A 19492-nucleotide genomic window follows, 5' to 3' on the forward strand; every position below is an offset into this window, starting at 1 on the left:
GCATTATAAAGGTTTAATTATGATAGAAACTTATTTAATAATTGCAAGAAGTGGTGAGTCTGTGTATGATCTGTCCTAAAACAGAATAGCCAAAAGTGGCAGAAAATGCAAAACAATACATTATGGCAAATAAACAAGAGCAATAATTACAGAGAAAACATAAAGTGCACTAGATACTCAATATACAGTATGTATAGATTAATAAATTATAAAGTCAAATGATTTGCTTGAATAAAAAGGATACATATTTTAGAAAGTATGTGATTTGTCTCAAGTAATAATGCCCCATTTCTCTTTCTTAGGTATGATTTGTCTTGGTGGCATGCAATATCATTCGTGCACATCTACTTGTGGCAATACTTGTCATGCTCTGTCTAAAAATGAGGAATGTAATGATGACTGTGCAGAAGGATGCAACTGCCCTCTAGGAACATATTTTGATGAAGTGAGACAGCGCTGCGTAACAGAGTAAGTGATTCACATTATAATATCATAAAAATGTACAGTAGTTATTCATGATCACATTATGTTAATGTTACAGCTACACATTTTCCATATTTTATCTTGACTGATCACATTTGTACAACTGTTTTGAAAGCAAGAGAATGCATAGACCTGAGAATAATAAATCCTTTTCAACTTACTTTAAGATTCAGTTAAGAGTTGCGTCATTTCCATTATTTTTATCATTTTATTGTATTTGTTATTATCATTTACTACTAGCAAAAAAGTAAGCATGAATTCAAGAAGCCTCAATGGAAAATAAGAAAATAGCAAAAAAGAAAGAAATATTTTACTTAATTATTTGTAAAAGTAGAAATGACTGAAACCAAAAAAACAAGCTCATATTTTATAGATTTTAAAGTATCAGAGTGCAAGTTGCTCAAGTAAGAGAGTAATCAATGATGAGTGCTACAGTAAATTGATTAATGAATTCATTTGGTAAGAGTAGATGGCAGATGGCATCATCTGAATAAGTGGACGGATGGAACCTCAGTACTTCCTTTTTAAATTACATTCAAGTCTGGCAAATACATAATGTTTGCTCACGGAGTCTAAGACTTCCTCAGGTTCAAAGTTTGACAAAGGAGAATCCAGAAAGGAAGTCTCCAACTTATTTAGCCTAGGCAGAGTCTGGTCTTTGAAAAAGGCATGCATGTTGAAATTGAAGAGTCTGAACAAAACAACACTTATTAATCACATGAGATTTGTTAGTAGAAGGCACTTGTTTATTCTTAATGGCAGAAATGGATGCATACGAGTCACATTTCTGAAACATGAGTGCTAAAAATGTACTGGGCTAAGCTTCAGATACATAATATCTATCTGCTATGCATAAGGGTTTGAAACTAGTGATTTACAAAAGCAGAGAATTTAATTCTTGGCTGGTACAAATTATTAAAGACTCTCCTTCATGTTGAGAATTAATACAGTAATAAAGTGCGACCCATGCTCTAAAAAAGACAGGAATGCGTTGAGTTCAGCAACTTTCTTTCTTTTAGAGTCACCCAGGTAGTTAGAATAAAAAATGAGTAAATTGCGAATAGTGCCCTTAACAGCTATCTAAACAAAAACAGAACTGTCCACTGTACCAGTACCATTTTGGAATAAAGATGAGTTAATCCACCAATGAGTGGTCCAGGGATGAAGCTGGGGGAGAACCAGATTGGATAGAGTACTTTTGTGGTCACTATGAGCATTTGAGCAATTTATGATAGCAGGAGAAACTGATTCTGAAATTTAAAATATAATCAAACGTAGATTGAGAGCAAAACCAAAAGGAGAAAAACAAATGCTTTTGACCTGAGAATTAAATAAATGGGATGAATCAACTTAGTTTGAATCAGAGGCAAATTTTCACACAGTGGTGCATGGTAAGCAATGATGCAAGGGAAGGTAGGGGGTTAAACCAAAAAGAGGATTTATATTGCATTTGTATCATGCTTAGAATTATTTCCAGTTCTTTAAAGAGAAGAATTTGATTAGTCTGTGTTACTGATGAAAACTGAAAATGTATGGGAAAATTCCCACAACATAAATGTATTTTTATTACAATAATCTTACCAAGAAAATCTGGCCAAGGATTGTAGCCTGAATCAATATTGTACATTATAAGTTTACCCCACGCAACAATGATCACACCACATTTGTGATAAATTGCCAAGGAGGAAGTTGCCACACAGCAGCACTTATTCATGACTGCACTTACCCACACTCATAAATAAATAAATAATTACATTTATATAGCGCTTTTCTCAGTACTCAAAGCGCTATCCACACAGGGAGCAACTGGGAAGCGAACCCATAGTCTTTCACAGTCTCCTAACTACGAAGCAGCAGCACTACCACTGCGCCACCTGTGAGGACTCGTATCTGTCTAGCCCTGTGAACTCCTCACAATTATCCCACCAACAGCTCTAGCCCCAGAAAAGTTCGACATGAAGCAAATCCCAAAAATACACAATATTCCTCTCACCCCAATACCCCTGATAAAATACCACAAAACAAAGAAAAATTAGCAAAACCTGTTTTTTAGAACACATTCCCAGGTGCCAAGCCTGCCACTTGCCCTTTTTGAACCTGCAGACAGGAAATACATTGTAACAAGGCATCATGTTAAGGTGAGTCCAGATGAATAAATGACTGAAAGTTAAATAGTACGCTGAATTTATGACATGATTATAGAAAAAAGATCACCAGGGTATTAATTGGAATCACATGCCATAATGAATGATAAAGGAAAACAGCTTACTGGTTTCAGATTTGTGCAAAAAAAAGGAAAAACAACAAGGAAAAAAACAAAGGACCAGGTATTGGATTGAATAGGATAAGTGAAGGCCTTTACAAGGCAAAAGCACCAGAGGCCTGAAAATTAACAGTGGCCTGCGTTGCCCTTTTGGGGTCCTCATATGTTACATTTTCTGAATCCTGAGAAAGCTTTAGTTGTACAGGGGGGAGAGGAAAGAGCTACATCCAGCTGGGCTGGCTGTCGTTATTATTAAACCCATAACCTTCCATGCTTGCAACACTGAGGGGCTGAATTCAGGGATAAGTTTAACTAGCTAGTCTTGAAAGGGTAAACAGGGGTATATTTTTGGGATTCACAAAGAGCTGTAAAATGGTTCACATAATTAAGAAACCTCATTATCTTTCAAAAGCTGCATAGGCTCTCTTTTTATCCACATTCTTCTTTTTATGTCTTCTAAATCTATTAGCTTAGAGGAGAAGCTTCAAATTTGCCATATCACTATCAGGATTTTATGTTCACCTCTAAACTTGCTTTAATTGTGGTCGATAACTACAGGAATTTGGCAAAGCAGATGAATTGACTCTTAGTACAATTTTTGTTCTCTTGCATCAATCATGTCAAGTGTTCTTACCCGTATTAGTAATCCTGCACTACTCACTTTAGAGTCTGCGCTGGTCTGAAAATCAATACTTTACAGCCAGATTCCTTTACGTCAAACCCAACCTAACTTCAGAAATAGTGTTTCTTTCATTGCAAGTCTCATTAAAAATATTTTTTTCACACAGAGAACTATAAGTTAATTGAAAGTAGCACATTAAAGACTTTCTCATATTGATGATCTTTTTCAAAAACTTAATTCAGTAGCAAATAATTAGGCATGTTGGACTGCATGGCCTAGTTTTGTGAAAACTGTATTAATGTTCTCTTCCCTATTAAGTTTCTGAAAGCACCACAAACAAAAATGTAGGTTCTGTCAGTCTGGCTTCTTTTCTCTTTCTCTCTCTCTCTCTCTGTCTAATTCATACCCTTACTAAAATGAAATACAAGTAAATATATTTTTTAAAAATATCCATCCATCCATCCATGCATCCATTATCCAACCCACTATATCCTAATTACAGGGTCACGGGGGGTCTGCTGGAGCCAATCCCAGCCAACCGCAGTTTTAAAAATATATTACTTCCTAAATTAATGTTTTGAAATATGTTATAAAATACTGTGTGTATAAAAATATTGCAATATCCTGCAGTTTCCTGAAATGTATTGTAAAACATGCAAATTATTGCTCTTTTTGTATATTGCAATGCATTTTCCAAAAATGTGAAATTACATTTCTAAATTGTAAATACTAAGAATAACATACTGTAAAATATATCTTAGAAAACTATTGCAGTATATTTCTAATATATTAATATACTGTACTGTGGTGGGCTGGCGCCCCGCCCAGTATTTGTTTCCTGCCTTGTGCCCTGTGCTGGCTGGGAATGGCTCCGGCAGACCCCTGTGACCCTGTAGTTAGGATATAGCGGGTTGGATAATGGATGGATGGATGGATAATATACTGTAAATACTAGTTATGATATACTGCATAATATATTTCAGATTATATGTTTCACAATATATATTTCTCTTTTTTGAGTATTGCAATACATTTTAAAAATATATCAGTCTGGCATTGAATGTATTAAAAATGTTTATTTTTTAGAGAGAAAGAAACGATATTCACTCACGGGCAGTTATACGTTGAGTTGTCACGATGTAAGTCCAAACACGGAATCAAAATTCAATGCGATATTGACGAAAAGTTAATTAAAAAAATTGTTTTCACTCAAGTTTTACAGTAAAAGTGTAAGTTTAAAAAATATTTGCGTGTTAATTTCAAAGCCAAACAGAACGAAAATATATAATGCAACGAATACCTCTAACGCAACATGAAACATAATTTTCTTTCAATTTATTACGTTTTACTATTTTTTACTATGGTTAATTACTCGCTGTAATGTAAAATAGTTAGTTCAATTTTTCATATGTAACAATTCCCATGAAAATAACAATCTGTTTAAATTGTATATCCGTTTCCCCACACGTGAGCGGCAGATCTGTGAAGTGGCTAGCGCATAGCGCCCGCCCAGGGGTTGAAGCGAGCAGGGGGCAAAGCCCCCTAGTTGTTCCAAAAATATGACCACATAATTGTGAGCATGCATTTCTTTCTTTATTATATTAAAAAAAATCACAATAAGAGTCAGTCCATCACGTGGTACAAAATGCTCAGTAACACAATTGCTCACTCTAGAGCAGGGTGGTGCCAGCAAACAGGTATAAATCTAAAATTGTTTTGTTGTAGATAACAGCAACACTAATTATTGCACTTTTTTTTAAACAGAGGCATGTGTCACTGCTATTTTCTGGGTGTTATATATCAAGCTGGAGAAGTTTCATTTAGTGCATCAGGACCATGGTAAGGTATATTGTTTTCTGTGAGTTCTTATAGTTAACCTTTTTTAATTGGTTAGCCTAACAAAGATATCAATAAAAATGTTACCTAGCACAATCCCTAATGGTTAGTGTCTTAATAGATTACATTATTAGAACTGCTTTACTGTATATTGACTAATTATGAGCAAATCATATATCACAATTAAATTTATCCTGGATTATTGAATGTTTGAAAAAAACTGCTTGATCAAATAGTATAGTATTAAACTGAGCTATAAAGTGCACTGTATTACATTACCTTAAAATTAAATTCTGCTTTGCAAAGAAAGGTTGTTTAACTGAATGAGCCCTTACAAACACAAGGCCCACAAAAAGACAAACTTTTCCTAAATATTCACATCTGATATGGTATTCTTACTCACTAATGCTAATGTAAAGTGCCCCTATAAATAAAATGCATTATTATTATTATTATTATTATTATTGATGTCACTTAACCATTTGTGTTGAAGTAACTACTTGCATGCCAATAAAGCATATTTGCATTTGATGCTCATGGACTGTTTTGGTTTTGTGCACAGATATTATCTAATTTCTCTATAGCAGAAAACTAATAAAACTGGGGTGGATTTCTCAAAAAATGATTAAAATTAGAGACTAATGAACAACTTTATGATGTACATTCATAATGTATGAACTATTTTTCGAGTGTTTGTCAAACATTTTTATTGACCATTTTATAAACATATAACGTATAACATATTTCTTTGTTAACCCTACTCATGAAATCATTAGGAAAAAGCATCACAAGTCAATTGAAAACAAATCAATTGAAAATGCTTTATTTTTATTGTGTGATCTTTGGTGAGATGAAGTAAAGTCATGAAATGTAATGTAAAGTATCCATGACATAATAATTCAATTACCAATTAAGTCAAAGCCTTTAAAAAAGCACTAAATTAGAAATATACTGTCCCTAAGACTAACACAAATTAAATGATGGGCATTTTTCTAAAGAAGAGCTTATTCTTCTTTTAGACGAGATTGGCAGCAAAATTGTTATTGCTTACTAAAGCCTGCAACAGCCTTTATCATGGCAAGAAGAAGCAAAAGTAGAATAAGATAAAAAGAGAGAATATGTCTGCACATCACAAGTTAGATGTGATGTGCAAAAAAACTGGAAAAGTTTTTCGAGTCTTTATATAGTCTATGCAATATTAAAATTGTAATTTCTTGCCTGCAGTGCTGTACTAAATTAATACTTTTGTATCTGTCCAACTATTCAGAAGCTTGAACCAGCTGTAGTAACAATAATCAGGAAACATACTATACCATATAAGGTTCCACACATACTTATATGGTAACCTGATATAAACTCAATATTATTAAATCCTGTATATGTGATACCTATATTATAATCAAAGTATATTGTACTTATAAGCCTCTTATATTTGCTTGCTTGCAATTTTTATGACCCTAGACAATAAACAACTTTATAAAAAAAATCAGTAATAATGTGTAATAACACTATTTCTATGTGTAGTGATCTATTTATTATTTTCTTTCTTACTTTCTTTTTTCTAGTTTGTGTAGAAATGGTCGTATGGAATGTGCTCCTGAAGAGCCAGGTTGGTTTTTTCATGTCTTGGCTAATAGCAATATGAAGTTTACAGTAAAATTTGTAGTAAATTCTTTATTTATATGCACTATGTCTCACATGAATATACAGTATAGCACTGTAAACTGCAATTTTTCCATAGAAAAGAATGGATTGAAAGAAAGTTAAAAGACCTGATTGGGTAAAATTATTCCCTATCAACATTTCACAAAGATTTGGTTTTCTAATAGCAATTGCTTGTGAAGGATTAAAAAAATTGTCTGAATCATTCCTAATTTCTCCCTTGGTGACTGAATGAAGAAGCTGTAAGTTAGTTTTAAGTATCTTCTATTAAAAATTGCCTTTAAGTGAAGAAGCTAAGCTATGCAGTGCCAATGCTACAGGATGGAATGGCCCAGCAGATCAAGGGCTTTATCTTACATTAGGAAGGTACCTGTTGTCACTTGGTTAGTAAGATATTCTGTTTTTGTAAAGTTGTTTTGCTTCAGTGTGATGCCCGAGTTGACCAAAGCTGGCATCCCCATCTGGCTTGGGCAATGAGGACATATAAACAAGCAAGGTTGGGGCCCTACCTACACAAAATACTATGAGTGCACATCAACTTCAAGGTCTCAGAGTAACTGTTTTGGATGTCTTTGCAGCAAAGTTCTTGATCAGATAACTAAAATCCAATTTCAAAACCTGATGTCTCTCAATTGATATCAGCGTCAAATGATTGTCTTTTGTGTCCCTTTGTGGGACTGAGCCTATGCCTATTCCTTACTAGCCTGAGCTTACAGAAAGATTGCTTGTCACATGCAATTGTGACAGGCAATGTCAGGGAAAGCTTGAATGCAACGTCTACATTTGGGAAATTGTCCTGCAAGTTTTTTTTAAGAAACCGTAAAAACTCTGGAATGGATAAAATATCTTTAGAGCTTATGAATTCCCTGAAGTAGACAACTGGCTAACCTCTGCGCTACCATGCCTCAAACAATAAAAAGCACAGATGGAATGATAATCAGAAGCAAAATAAAACAAATGTCCACAAACTAGGAATAACTGAAAAAGCTGCTGTATAGGCTTTTAAATGTTTGAAGTGCCGCACGAAAGGAGATCACGTGGTATGGCAGCAGCAGCAAGCCAGCAGCTGATCAAGCAAAGAGGAAGTTAAAAAAAAACTGTTTCTTTCTCATTGTATCACTGTTTAAGAGAGGGTTTCGGAGGAGCGACCACGTCTCCTTGGGGTGCGTTCAGCCCCTCTTTTCACAATGCCAACGGCAGAAACATGAAGTGGCTGGCGAGCGAAGCAAGCAGGGGGGAACCCCCAGTATATATGTATTGTGGCGGCCCGCCCGGAAGGACCAGCGGAGGGATTACGCCTCCTCCAGACCACGAGGGGGCGACTGCCCTGGTGGCTATGGGGACCACGGGAAAGGAGCTTGGAAGCTCAACCCTATAGGGGCCTGTGGTCACCGCCAGGGGGTGCCCAAATGCCTGAGGAGCCCTGGCCCTCAGCACTTCCGCCAAACCAGGAAGTGCCAGCAGGAGCTCATCTCATTGGGAAGCACCTGGAGCATGTCCAGGTGGATATAAAAGGGGCAGCCTCCCTCCATTCGAGGGCTGGAGTCGGGTGGAAGTAGGACAGAGCTCGGAGGAGAGGAGTGGAAGCAGACCAGAGAGAAGAGGCATTGATAAGAGGCCTGAACTTTAAGGGTGAAATAGTATGGGAGTACTGGGTTGTGTGCTGTTACTGTAGATAGTTGTATATAATATGTAGAATAAACGTGTGTGGTGTTGAACATACCCGTGTCCATGTCCGGGTCGGCTTCCACAAGTATCACATGCTGTGGCCCACCAGGCTGGCACCGTTGCCTCAACCCGACACAGACAAGCATGGAACACAAGTTCAAGGCACACACAATTTATTTTCTTTTTCTCCTTTTTGTGGGAAATGGGGGAAGGTCCAAAGCACAGCACAAACACAGTACTTTTCCTTCTCTTTCTCTTCTCCTCCACTCCTCTGATCAAGCTTTATCTTCCACCTCCGACTCTGGCTTTTTGAGTAGTGGCTGCTGACTCCTTTTATACTGCACCCAGCACTTCCTGGTGTGGTGGAAGAACTGCACAAAAGGGCTCTGCAGCTCCTGCTGCAGCACCCTCTGGCAGCGCCCACAGATTTCAACAGGGTTGCACCAAACTTCCACTCTCATGAAACCCTGCGGGAGTCCGATGCACTGCTGCAACCCAGGGGGGCTGCCATCTAGCTCCCGCACATCAAAATCATTTAAGTGATTGGGCGGAGACGGGCTCAGGCAATCATCAGTCCCACTTCTCGGCTGTGAGCTGGCGAGTATGTCATTACCCTGCGCATGCACCACTGGGTCTTGCGTGGGCTCCTGGGAGTTGGAGTTCTGGGATATGATCGGTAGCTGACAGCAGTCGGTCTGTTTCAATTTATTTGTGGACCATTCAATCACGTCCTGAACCTCCTTACCTTTATATGTGGCTGGCGGTGCCTAGCTTGCCTCCCCCTTCCCCTTCTGGGAGACCTAGTCCGTCAGGGTATATGCAATGTCACAGACAGAACAAAGCTGACCTTCTCATAATCCTTTGGTGCAGGTTACTTGTCCCCCTCGGCAAGCCGCTGGTAAGACTCCTCTGCACTTGGATGCCTGATGAAAAGGCCACCATTTTCTTCAGGATTATTCTGATCTGCTCTCCAGAACTCTGGATAGTCCTCCTCTATGAGGTACGAGCACGGGACGAAGTTTATTAATTCGAAAACTTTATCAATTCCCTCCCAGGAACGTACCTCATCCTGGATGTTGATATCTGGAGCTTTTTTATCCCAATGATGGTAGCCACTCTCCGTCTCTTCTTTGCCACTGATGATCTTGAGCACTGGATTTTGCATGCCGTTGCAAGTCTGCTTCATGTTCTTCCCCATATCAGCCCAAAATAAGGTGAAGGCTTTCTTATGGGCTTTCTTGTGTCACATCGCTGCTTGTTGGGTTGCGTCCACGTTAATTTTTTAGGTCTCTGACCAAGCTGACGACCAGAAATCCTGCTGATTACACCAGATGTGGATGCTATGGGTCACTGTTGCCCCTTAAATCCAACAGACAGACATGCAGGACACCAGGTAAAAGCACTAAGAAGTATTCTTTAATTATTTTCTTTTTGTACAGTGCCCTCCAAGCACCACAGCCACAGGTTTGCAGGCAAATAAATCAGCACAACACACAATTCTTTCTCTCTCTTTTCTCCTCCTCCACACCTCCCAGCAAGTGTTATCCACCTCCTCCTGACTCAGACTCTCTTGATGGGTTTTTAGCAGTCCTTCATATAGTGCTTGACACGGAAGTGCTTCTATTCTTCTGTCCATGTGACCTGCCAGCACTTCCAGGTCAGATGGAGAACTCAAGTTTTTAAATCAGCCCGGAAGTACTTTGGGGCTTCCATGCTTGTGACCTACTCGTACTTCCGGGTTTGGTGAGAACCTTGTCTCCCAGTGTCCTACAGCATCCCCTGGCAACACCATATCCCATGGTGCCCTGCGGGAATCCAGTGCACAGCTATACGTGTAGGGAAGCTGCCATCTAGAGTCTTGAGGAAGGCAATGTCCTAAAATTGTTGCCTTCCCCCCTTCCTTCCAGTTTCTGGACATCCCAATCGGGTTTAGCTGCTGGACATCTATCACTATATATATATATATATATATATATATATATATATATATATATATATATATATATATATATATATATATATATATATATATATAATATACACACACACATTTAACTGTAGAAAACAAACAAAATCACATTGTTACAGCACAAAATCTGTTTTCTCTTGCTTGTTCCTGAGCTCCTACTACTAACAGTCTGTGAAGCATGGGATCAAATGAAATCAAATCAGGATCAGCATTATTGTTATAAATGGCAGTGTTTGTTTATTTTTTGTAGCTTTTCCTAGACAGATTTCCAATAAGTATTAAGGTTTTCAGAAAAAAACCCATACTATTACTATTTGAATATAATTCAAATCTATATTCAAAATTTCTTATCTGAAGGAAAACAAACGCTGACATTCAATTATAAATGATCTATCCTTTATTTTACTTTGCAATAATCTTCGCATTGTGTTACTCCAAACACACTATGCCACAATACACCGTATTTTGCATGTTTTGCACATCACATTCACATTTAGCGTCTAAATACATTTTAATATTGGTTTATAACATCCTCTTTAATAAAATCCCTGTGTGTGTCCAGGTGTCCGTGTGTGTGTGTCTTCTGGTGAAGTGCGCATGCGCGGGGCACGGTGCGATGCGCGATATTACTGTCAGAGAAAGTTACAGCCGTTTTGCGGAAATACAAACCAGCATTACTGCGAGAGGAAATTAAAGGTACAGAATACAGTGACGCATATTACAGCCACATACAAGCTAGTATTACTGTCAGAGAAAATTAAAGGCATATTACGGACGTACAAGACAGTGTTACTGTCACAGAAAATTAAAGACACACAATACACGGTGGCAGCCCACGAAGAACGGTCAGTTCAGCAACTAAACATCAACAAAAGAAAGGCAGAAAGAAAGAAAAATACGACCAACAAACAGAATGAGGTCAAGGTCCCTTGCCATTTAATATAGACTGTTCCTACTAATGTTTATGCACTACTGTTCTAGCGCCCGTTATTGTAACGGGCTAAATGAATAGTCATTTATAAAACAGACAGATTTTTCTATTGCAGTACTCTGCTTTTTTGGATAATGAATGTACTAATAACAGATTTTTAATATGTCTCCAGCGCCTTAAAATACATTTTGCCATTGATCCTGTTTCATTTTGCTTTTGAACCTGATTTTCTAATCATTTACAGTAATACCATTAAACAAAAAGCTGGTTTCCTTTGTCATTAAACATAATGGGAAATGACTGCCATATTTCTGATTTTCCTTAAATTATTATAGCTTTGAAATCAACAGTTTAAAGAATATTTTAAGTGTCAGGAAAATGACATCAGCCAATACTTGTCTTATGGAGGCTGCTGGCTTGTAATTCCTAAAACACAGGCAAAGTGAAAAATAAGTATTAAGGTTACATGTGTTGTTTTCTTGCTGAACTTGTAAAAATGGAAAATCCCATTTACAACAACAACACTTATTTATACAGCACTATTTCATACAATTGGTGTAGCTGAAAGTGCTTTACAAGATGAAGAAAAAAAAGTTTACGTAAAACAAAAATAAGATTAGCAATACTAAGTAACAAAGAATAATGTAAAGTCAAATGGCTGGGAGGATGAAAAAACAAAAAAAAAAAACTCCAGTTTTTAGTTTAATCTTGTATATTTTTCTTTGAGCACCAGACCGGCACTCCACTCTACAAACTTATCAAATTGATATTTGACCAGCACTTGTTAACCTATACTCCTTATGATTTGCTTTAATATTTTGTGTTTTTTTATTTAGCAGCAGAATGTTTAAGGTGCTGTTAGTGAAATTGTTTCTCAGATAAAAAAAACATAGTGAGGAGGAAATACACAATGTAACATTCAGTAAATCCATTTGCGAAAACCGAGCAAACTCAAAGTGCCTTGACTTGCACAACAAACAAAATAGAGGAGGACATTGATTTCATATAATGGAGCAGTGGACTTTGGGTACAAAGAACTAAAGCAACGCAGACATTGAATGTGTTTAAGTCATTTTCTAGAGTTAATATCAATGATGCTAATATTCAAAAATTAAATTAAATTAAACAAAACTAAATGCAAAAGAAATGGAATGCAAATATTCACTGATCAATAGCAATCAAGGATGAATTGCTCCTGTGGGTAGTCTGGCTCCAACAGTTGCGGTCCAGGTATTGAACACTGACTTCCAGGCATGTAATTTCTCTGGTAGCCAGGCGACCAAATGGGATGGAGCAGTAGAGGCAGATCAGTGGCCTCATGTACAGTATAAATGGTCCATATGCACAAAAATGTTGTGTACTCCTGTTTCCTCCCTCACTTCGAGATGTATAAAAACTAAACTTGGCAGAAAGCCACACACATTTTCATTGTAGCCTCACACCATGTGTACACACTTTTCCACTCGGTTTTGCAAATGGGCAGCACCCAGCATCAAAGTAGTGCTACTGTTTCTGTGTCATTTCCCTTTCTTTTTTAGATCTGCATCCATGATGTGGGTTTTGTCAAATATGCTGAATTTAATTACACATCTTTTACAAATTTAAGGCACTTGATTGTAATTAATCTAACAATATCGCACGGAATGGCCAAACTATTCCAACTAACTTAGCTGCTATAGTGTTGTTAGAAGACATTGCAAATGGACTAATTAGGAGCTCATATTTACAGATGATAATGACTGGCTTCTAAGTCGATTTAGATTTCAAAAACTATCCTTTTGGAGTTGTGTGCTATTAGAATACTAGGATTTATACTTAATATCGTTTTTATGATGAAATGCATTAAAGTATGTATATTAAATTTTACACATAAATTATTAACTTCATTTAAATAATGTGTACTGTTAATAATTAAACATGTGGGGGCACGGTGGTGCAGCAGTAGCAGTAAGGTGGCACCTTATCCAGGGATTGTTCTTGCCTTGTGCTCTATGCTTGCCGGGACTGCCGTGACCTTGTACCTCCACTGTTTAATACATGCTTTTATGTGTTTCATCATGAAAATTATATTAAGTATACATCTTAGCATTCTAAAATGTTCAGAGAGCTGTAATAACATGAATGTAATGTACTGTGTGGCGATCACTGCCTGCATGTTTCTGTTGCCGTAAGGGAAAGAAGAATGGAGTGATTAACAGCTGGGTCGAGGAACACTTAGAATACATAGCATTTAACGTGCTTCTTTAGTTACGATAGGATTTGAGAAACTCTAGTAAATTAAACATCAATTTTAAGATGAAGATTATGATGTTCTACTTTAATGACAAAATAAACTGCAAGATTAAAGTGGAAATTTTGAATTTAACATCGACATAGACATTTTTTTCTTCACTTTGACCCAATTTTTTTTCTTCTCTGTGGCCCTAATATGTGTCTTTTCACATCAACTTTAATATCTGACAACTTCGTTTTTCATTTCAGGCACTCTTCAACTTTCTGAACTTTTGAGTGTTTTCACCATGCTGTGACATTCCATCAGTTTCCTTTTGTTGCACATATCACACTGCCTAAGCCAATAGTACATTTTTCTTTGCCTCCACGTCATTGAGCTGGACCTCCATTTCGCATTTGCTGAAATTCTTTTTTCCATGTGCTTTTGTCATTGACTTGTGAATGGAGGGGTCTATTTATATTGATTTGAGTATTCTAATGTGCAAAATTCAGAGAGGAGTCAAGGTGGGGCTGTAGGCGCATGCATGTGAGTTGAAATTCACATTCATTGGGATTTATTAAAGGCGAAGTATGTGGAACTTTGCTAACTTACAGTTTAATGCATCTGAATTTTTTTTTTGCATATGCACATTTCTGGTTTTGTCCGTATGCCATGTTGTGTGAATTCTATGCAAGGGGTTATACATGAGGCCTCTGTCATGATCAGTCTTCTGAAGGCTTCTCCTCTACTCTAGGGCTGGAAGAAGAGGAGAGGTTAGTAGCTGTGTCTCACCCTTATTTGTTTCCCAGTTTACCTTTCCTCCCATTGTGTGCACATGCGTGACAATTGTGGCAAGATCAATGCTTTAAATAAAAAAGTTGTTATTCTTAATTTGAAGCTGGTAGATCAAGAATACCTTTGTGTTACCTGAACCTACAAAATTCTGTCCTACTGGGGAACACAGAGAAGAACAATGTCATTACCTTTTGTCCAAAGCCTGCCCAAGGTGGTTTTCAGCACCAAATGGCACCAATTTTTAAAACAAAAAGTCTCACAGAATCTCTTCAAATCAATTGGATTCATCCTACACCCATGTCCTTATCTTCTGTTTTTAAGATATTCTGACCGACAACATGTTCTATATGAGGTCTGTAAAGCAATGGTGATTTAGCATGAGACAGCTGAAATATATATTTTTTGCGAATATTTAACGGTGACCTCTCTAACATGACAAACAGTGGTTATAGGAAAAGTAAAAGAGGTCAGCTTGAGGTCATTATTGCTTTGCCCTGCATTACTGATGCTCAGCCTTGGCAAATCCCATTGTGTTTTTAAATCTCCAGAGGACTCCCTGCAAAGTATTGTAGTATATAGTATGTAAGTCTACAGGAGACTTCTATTAAAGAGTATTTTTAACCTGTGTAGCTAATGCATTCCAAGCAGAGAACCCTACTGTCTTCCAAATTTCTAATACTGTGGGCTCTTCATATTGGCCTTACTAATTATATACAGTTCTTCTGCCATTTTGTTATAATTTCGATTATTTTTGAGTCATAAGTACACAAATTAATTTTTGTGTATTTCTTAAAGGGGTTATGTAATTATATATAATGGTGTTAGAGTCGACAGAGTGGGGTGGAAGGAATTTTTTCATTAACGAATGCATTAACATGATGATGTCAGTCCCCAACAATGTAGATGTTTTCTTAAATTACATGTATTGCTGTACAGTTGTTCTCCTACTTACTCAACTGTGGAGGAGGGTGGGAGCAAAAAGGGGCTGGGAGTTTGGCGAATGCTTACCTTGTTGTCTCAGTTGTCTTTGATCTCTTCCACATTTGTGAGATACATATGAGAGATGGGAAATAGTAAAGTAGCCCTAAAACTTTTTTCTGCTTGCTTAGTCTTCCAGTGGGATGGAGGTTCATCAACTCAAAAGTTTCTGTGTTCTGTTTTTCTCTTGGTTTCCTTTCATTGTCATGGTGAATATCTCTTTTTAAACCTCAATGACTGCATTGAAAGTTGCATGGAATGTACTATACACAGCCTTGGATTAGACTTCAAGTAGGCAAGTGTCCTTGATGACATGTGGCACAACAAAGTGGAAGTCACTTTTTCGCACAAATCCAAGTTATTAAACAGAATTATTGTCAAACTTGCTATCAAGTGTTATTTTGTTGCAACCTTGGCATGTGCCAGCTCAGAAAGAGAGGAATGGTTATTCTTATGTACTGTAGTCTACAAGCTACAATATTAGATTTTTGGGCAGGTTCATTCTTTCATGTTTTATCGGAGCTTGGTAGAAAAAAAGAGAGCTCTATGTGCCATTTACTGTTAACTCCCTTTCAATACTCTTCCTGTCTTATGTAAACAGACATATCTTAAATGAGAAAGATTCTGAAATCATTTTTGGTATTGACACAAATGCTTTCATGGATATGCTACTTGGTAAGTCCACACTCCCACACACACACTTTTGAATAAATGTAAATTTTCCTTTGATTTGGACTTTTTAATTTTTTTAACATGTCACCAGTCTCAGGTGAAAATTGATTATATTTTTACTTCCCCATGTCTAGCTTCATTGCTTTCTAATAAAGGTATAGAGCAAGCTTCACTGTTGGATCATTAGTTTGCATTTTCTCATTGGCACTTGCCCTTGCTCAAAATTTAAATTTTTGTTCAAAGCTTTTGACCATGTTGGAGGAGTCTATAGACATAAATTCTGAATCTATTAGTGGCCCTGGTTATGTATGGTTGGCTACAAAGGAAGCTGCATATGATTTTATAATTAGTTACTAAAATAGTGTAACTCAGGGGTCCTCAGTCACAGTCCTGGAGGGCCGCAGTGGCTGCAGGTTTTTGTTCTAACCCGGTGACTTAATTAGAAAGCAATTCTTGCCAATAATTTAATTTCATGGCTTGTTAGTGCTTTATCTCTGCTCTGTCAGGTAATTCTCATATCCTAGATTTTCTTTCCCTTTATAAGGATATCATCCAAATGATCTGAAGGCTAAAATGGATGAGTAATTCTCAGTCCTTCACTTTTCTCTCTTCACTTTCCTTCCAAGTATTTAATTAAACCCAATAGTGCATGATAAACACATGCAGGTGTAAATGTTAACAAGCTAAATGGAGAAATGCTAGTCTCTTTTGTCATTTGTATGTTATTGCTAATTAGGAGCAATATAAAACCAAAAAAACAGCTGTTTAAGACTAAAATAAGCAATAAGGGTTCAATATCTTAATGAGTGAGATGACTAAAGTGAAGTAGAAGTGTTACTTGAGCAATAAGTGCTTCTTATTAAGCAATTGGGTTGGAGCAAAAACCTGTAGCCACTGCGACCCTGCGGTGTAACTGGTAGGCACAACCAAATAATATAAGAACTAGAGTCTTATCTCTCATCTTGTGTGGTGGACCTAGAGCATGAAAGGTTGCTAATGCATTTTAATTAAATATTGTGTTCTAACAAAAGGCTGAATTTGAAATCCATTTCACTAGAATTTGATATTATGTATCTAGTGTTAGACTCAGTAAACTACTGACATTAAAGCTGCAGAAATGTGAGGCATTTTTTCAAGCATGTTATCAGAACTTAAAGGGGCTCTAGACTCCATGAACCCCAAGAAAATCCAGGCCTTGACTGATATCCTCCAGAACTCTTTTCAACTTTATGGAAGCAGCTGGCAATGTTACATGCCCCCACCCCCCCCAATATTTTAGAGGTAGCCCTTAATACTTTATTTCTGACAGTCATAACTTGCTCTAGAAAGTTATGGGCTTTGGTGAACATATTAATAATGATTAAGATTGTATAGGTTTCCCCTACATGGGTAATCCTTACTAATTAAAATATTTCTTCATCTTCTCAGATTTTAAGATGTTAAGGAATCTAATGTTTCTTGGTCCTTCTTTCCTTCATCATTTCATTCTAGATTAGCAGTCATTAACATAAACTTTGTTCTCCATTTTAATATTGTATTTAAAATCTTTTTCTGAATGTCAAAAACTGGCCTGGGGTTAGATCCATAATCTTTTGCTTTTATGGAGCAATAAACGTTTATCCATTAAACACTCAACTTTGGCTGGTGCCAAAGTGGGGGTCTCTCCATTAGATATGGAGCTTTATCACTGGGCATTGACACTTCATATGATTTGATTTAGACTTGATCTCCACAACTCCACCAATTCCCCTTCTAACCTTGTTTCTATGTTATTTAATTAAAATCCAGCTCCAGTTTAGGCCCCATTGTCTCATTTACTCAGTGAACTTTGCACTAAGGCTGAAGAGCATGTAGGCCCATGTGTGTCCCTGATCTTGAATATTTTGTGTGAATTGTTTCTGTTTTTTGTGGCTTTGTAATTATAGTAAAATACTTGCAGGATAAAATCTTAGTAGAAAATAAATATCTAGATTCATGCAGTAATGGTAATTACTTTAGTTATAGGAAAATAATAGATAAAAGCAGAAACTGAATTAAAATTGAATGGCATCATGGTCCCTTTAGACTTTGCTGATATAATTTTCTCTTCAATGGCTTTATTGACCCATGGACCTATATGGTATTTTTGTACAATGTTGTACCTTTTTAATGTGTATATATTTTTGGTAAACTATCAATGTATCACTATCAATGGGTTTCATCACTTACTCTTTTGCAAGGTTATGGGAGATTAAAAATATACTTTTGGTGAAACTGCCATCTATCCCTTTGTATACTGAAGGAAAGTTGTCTCTACAGTGTTTGACACCTGCTCTTTTTCTAAAGTTACAATTAGGTACTTTTGATGTAATAAAGGAAACCTGTGGTCCACAGAGCATTAAGTGATTCCAGTTAGTGTTTAGTACCATGAAAGGAATGAAAGATCAAAAACAGCAGTGTAACTTGATCTGAGTGTTTTAAATAGAAGTGTAAATGGTTCAATCTTAGTTTCCCAAGAAAGACGATTGAACAATCAGGTTTATCTTTGTAGGGAAATTATACCAATGGCCTTTTGGGATCAGCTCAATAACTAAACTGAGGCTGAATCTAGGGTTTCACTTTAAAACCTTATATTATCCTTGCAGTATAATATATTAAATGCAAAGACTATAGTTATTCTTTACATAGCCTGAATAATAAGTACTGCTGTTAAATAATTTAATGAGATATTTTTTCAGATCCAGAGCCTGGTGAATGTCCACCAGGGAAGATTTATTTAAACTGCAGAGATCTCCAGGCTGGACAGCCCCGCACAGGCATTGCCTGTGAAGTAACTTGCAGGAATCTGATGATGAACTTGACCTGTCCTCCAATGACACCCTGTGTGTCAGGGTGTGGATGTCCACCTGGGTAAGAATTCATAATAAGGTAGTTTCAGATTAAGGTTAAGAGCTAACAAAAGCATAATATATTGTAACATTATATATATATATATATTGTGGAGTATGGCCTGAACACAGACAGGCGGACACCGATAATTCACCCAACACAAGTTTATTTACGTGATTCATATTTACAAAGTGACAGCACACAACCCCAATACTCCCCCAAAGTCCAGACCTTGCTCTAATGCCTTCCTCTCAGGTCCGCCTCCACTCCTCCAAGACTTCATCTACTCCGCTCCCGACTCCAGCCATCGAACGGAGGGAGGCGGCCCCTTTTATACACACCTGGACGTGCTCCAGGTGCCTCCCGATAAGCTTCCGCTGGCACTCCCCTGTGTGGTGGAAGTACCGGCTGCGCACCCAGAAGCACTCCGGGTGTCCCAGGTCTTCTTCCCCCCAGCACTTCCGGGTCTGGCAGAAGTACTGAGTGCCAGGGCTCCTCAGGCATTGGGGCACCCCCTGGCGGTGACCATGAGC

The 19492-nt window shown here is 37.3% G+C and overlaps 1 protein-coding gene across 1 annotated transcript in view; it reads left to right on the top strand.

Annotated features, from left to right (window-relative positions):
* otogl (otogelin-like) overlaps positions 1 to 19492 on the top strand; it is a 224402-nt gene that overhangs the window by 51472 nt on the left and 153438 nt on the right. Inside the window, exons 16-19 of the mRNA XM_051930831.1 lie at positions 303 to 468; positions 5133 to 5207; positions 6770 to 6813; positions 18809 to 18980. Coding sequence (XP_051786791.1) covers positions 303 to 468; positions 5133 to 5207; positions 6770 to 6813; positions 18809 to 18980 — 457 coding nt within the window. The remainder of the gene's footprint in view (positions 1 to 302; positions 469 to 5132; positions 5208 to 6769; positions 6814 to 18808; positions 18981 to 19492) is intronic.

This window comes from Erpetoichthys calabaricus, chromosome 1 (assembly GCF_900747795.2).
Source record: "Erpetoichthys calabaricus chromosome 1, fErpCal1.3, whole genome shotgun sequence".
Lineage (NCBI taxonomy): Eukaryota > Metazoa > Chordata > Cladistia > Polypteriformes > Polypteridae > Erpetoichthys > Erpetoichthys calabaricus.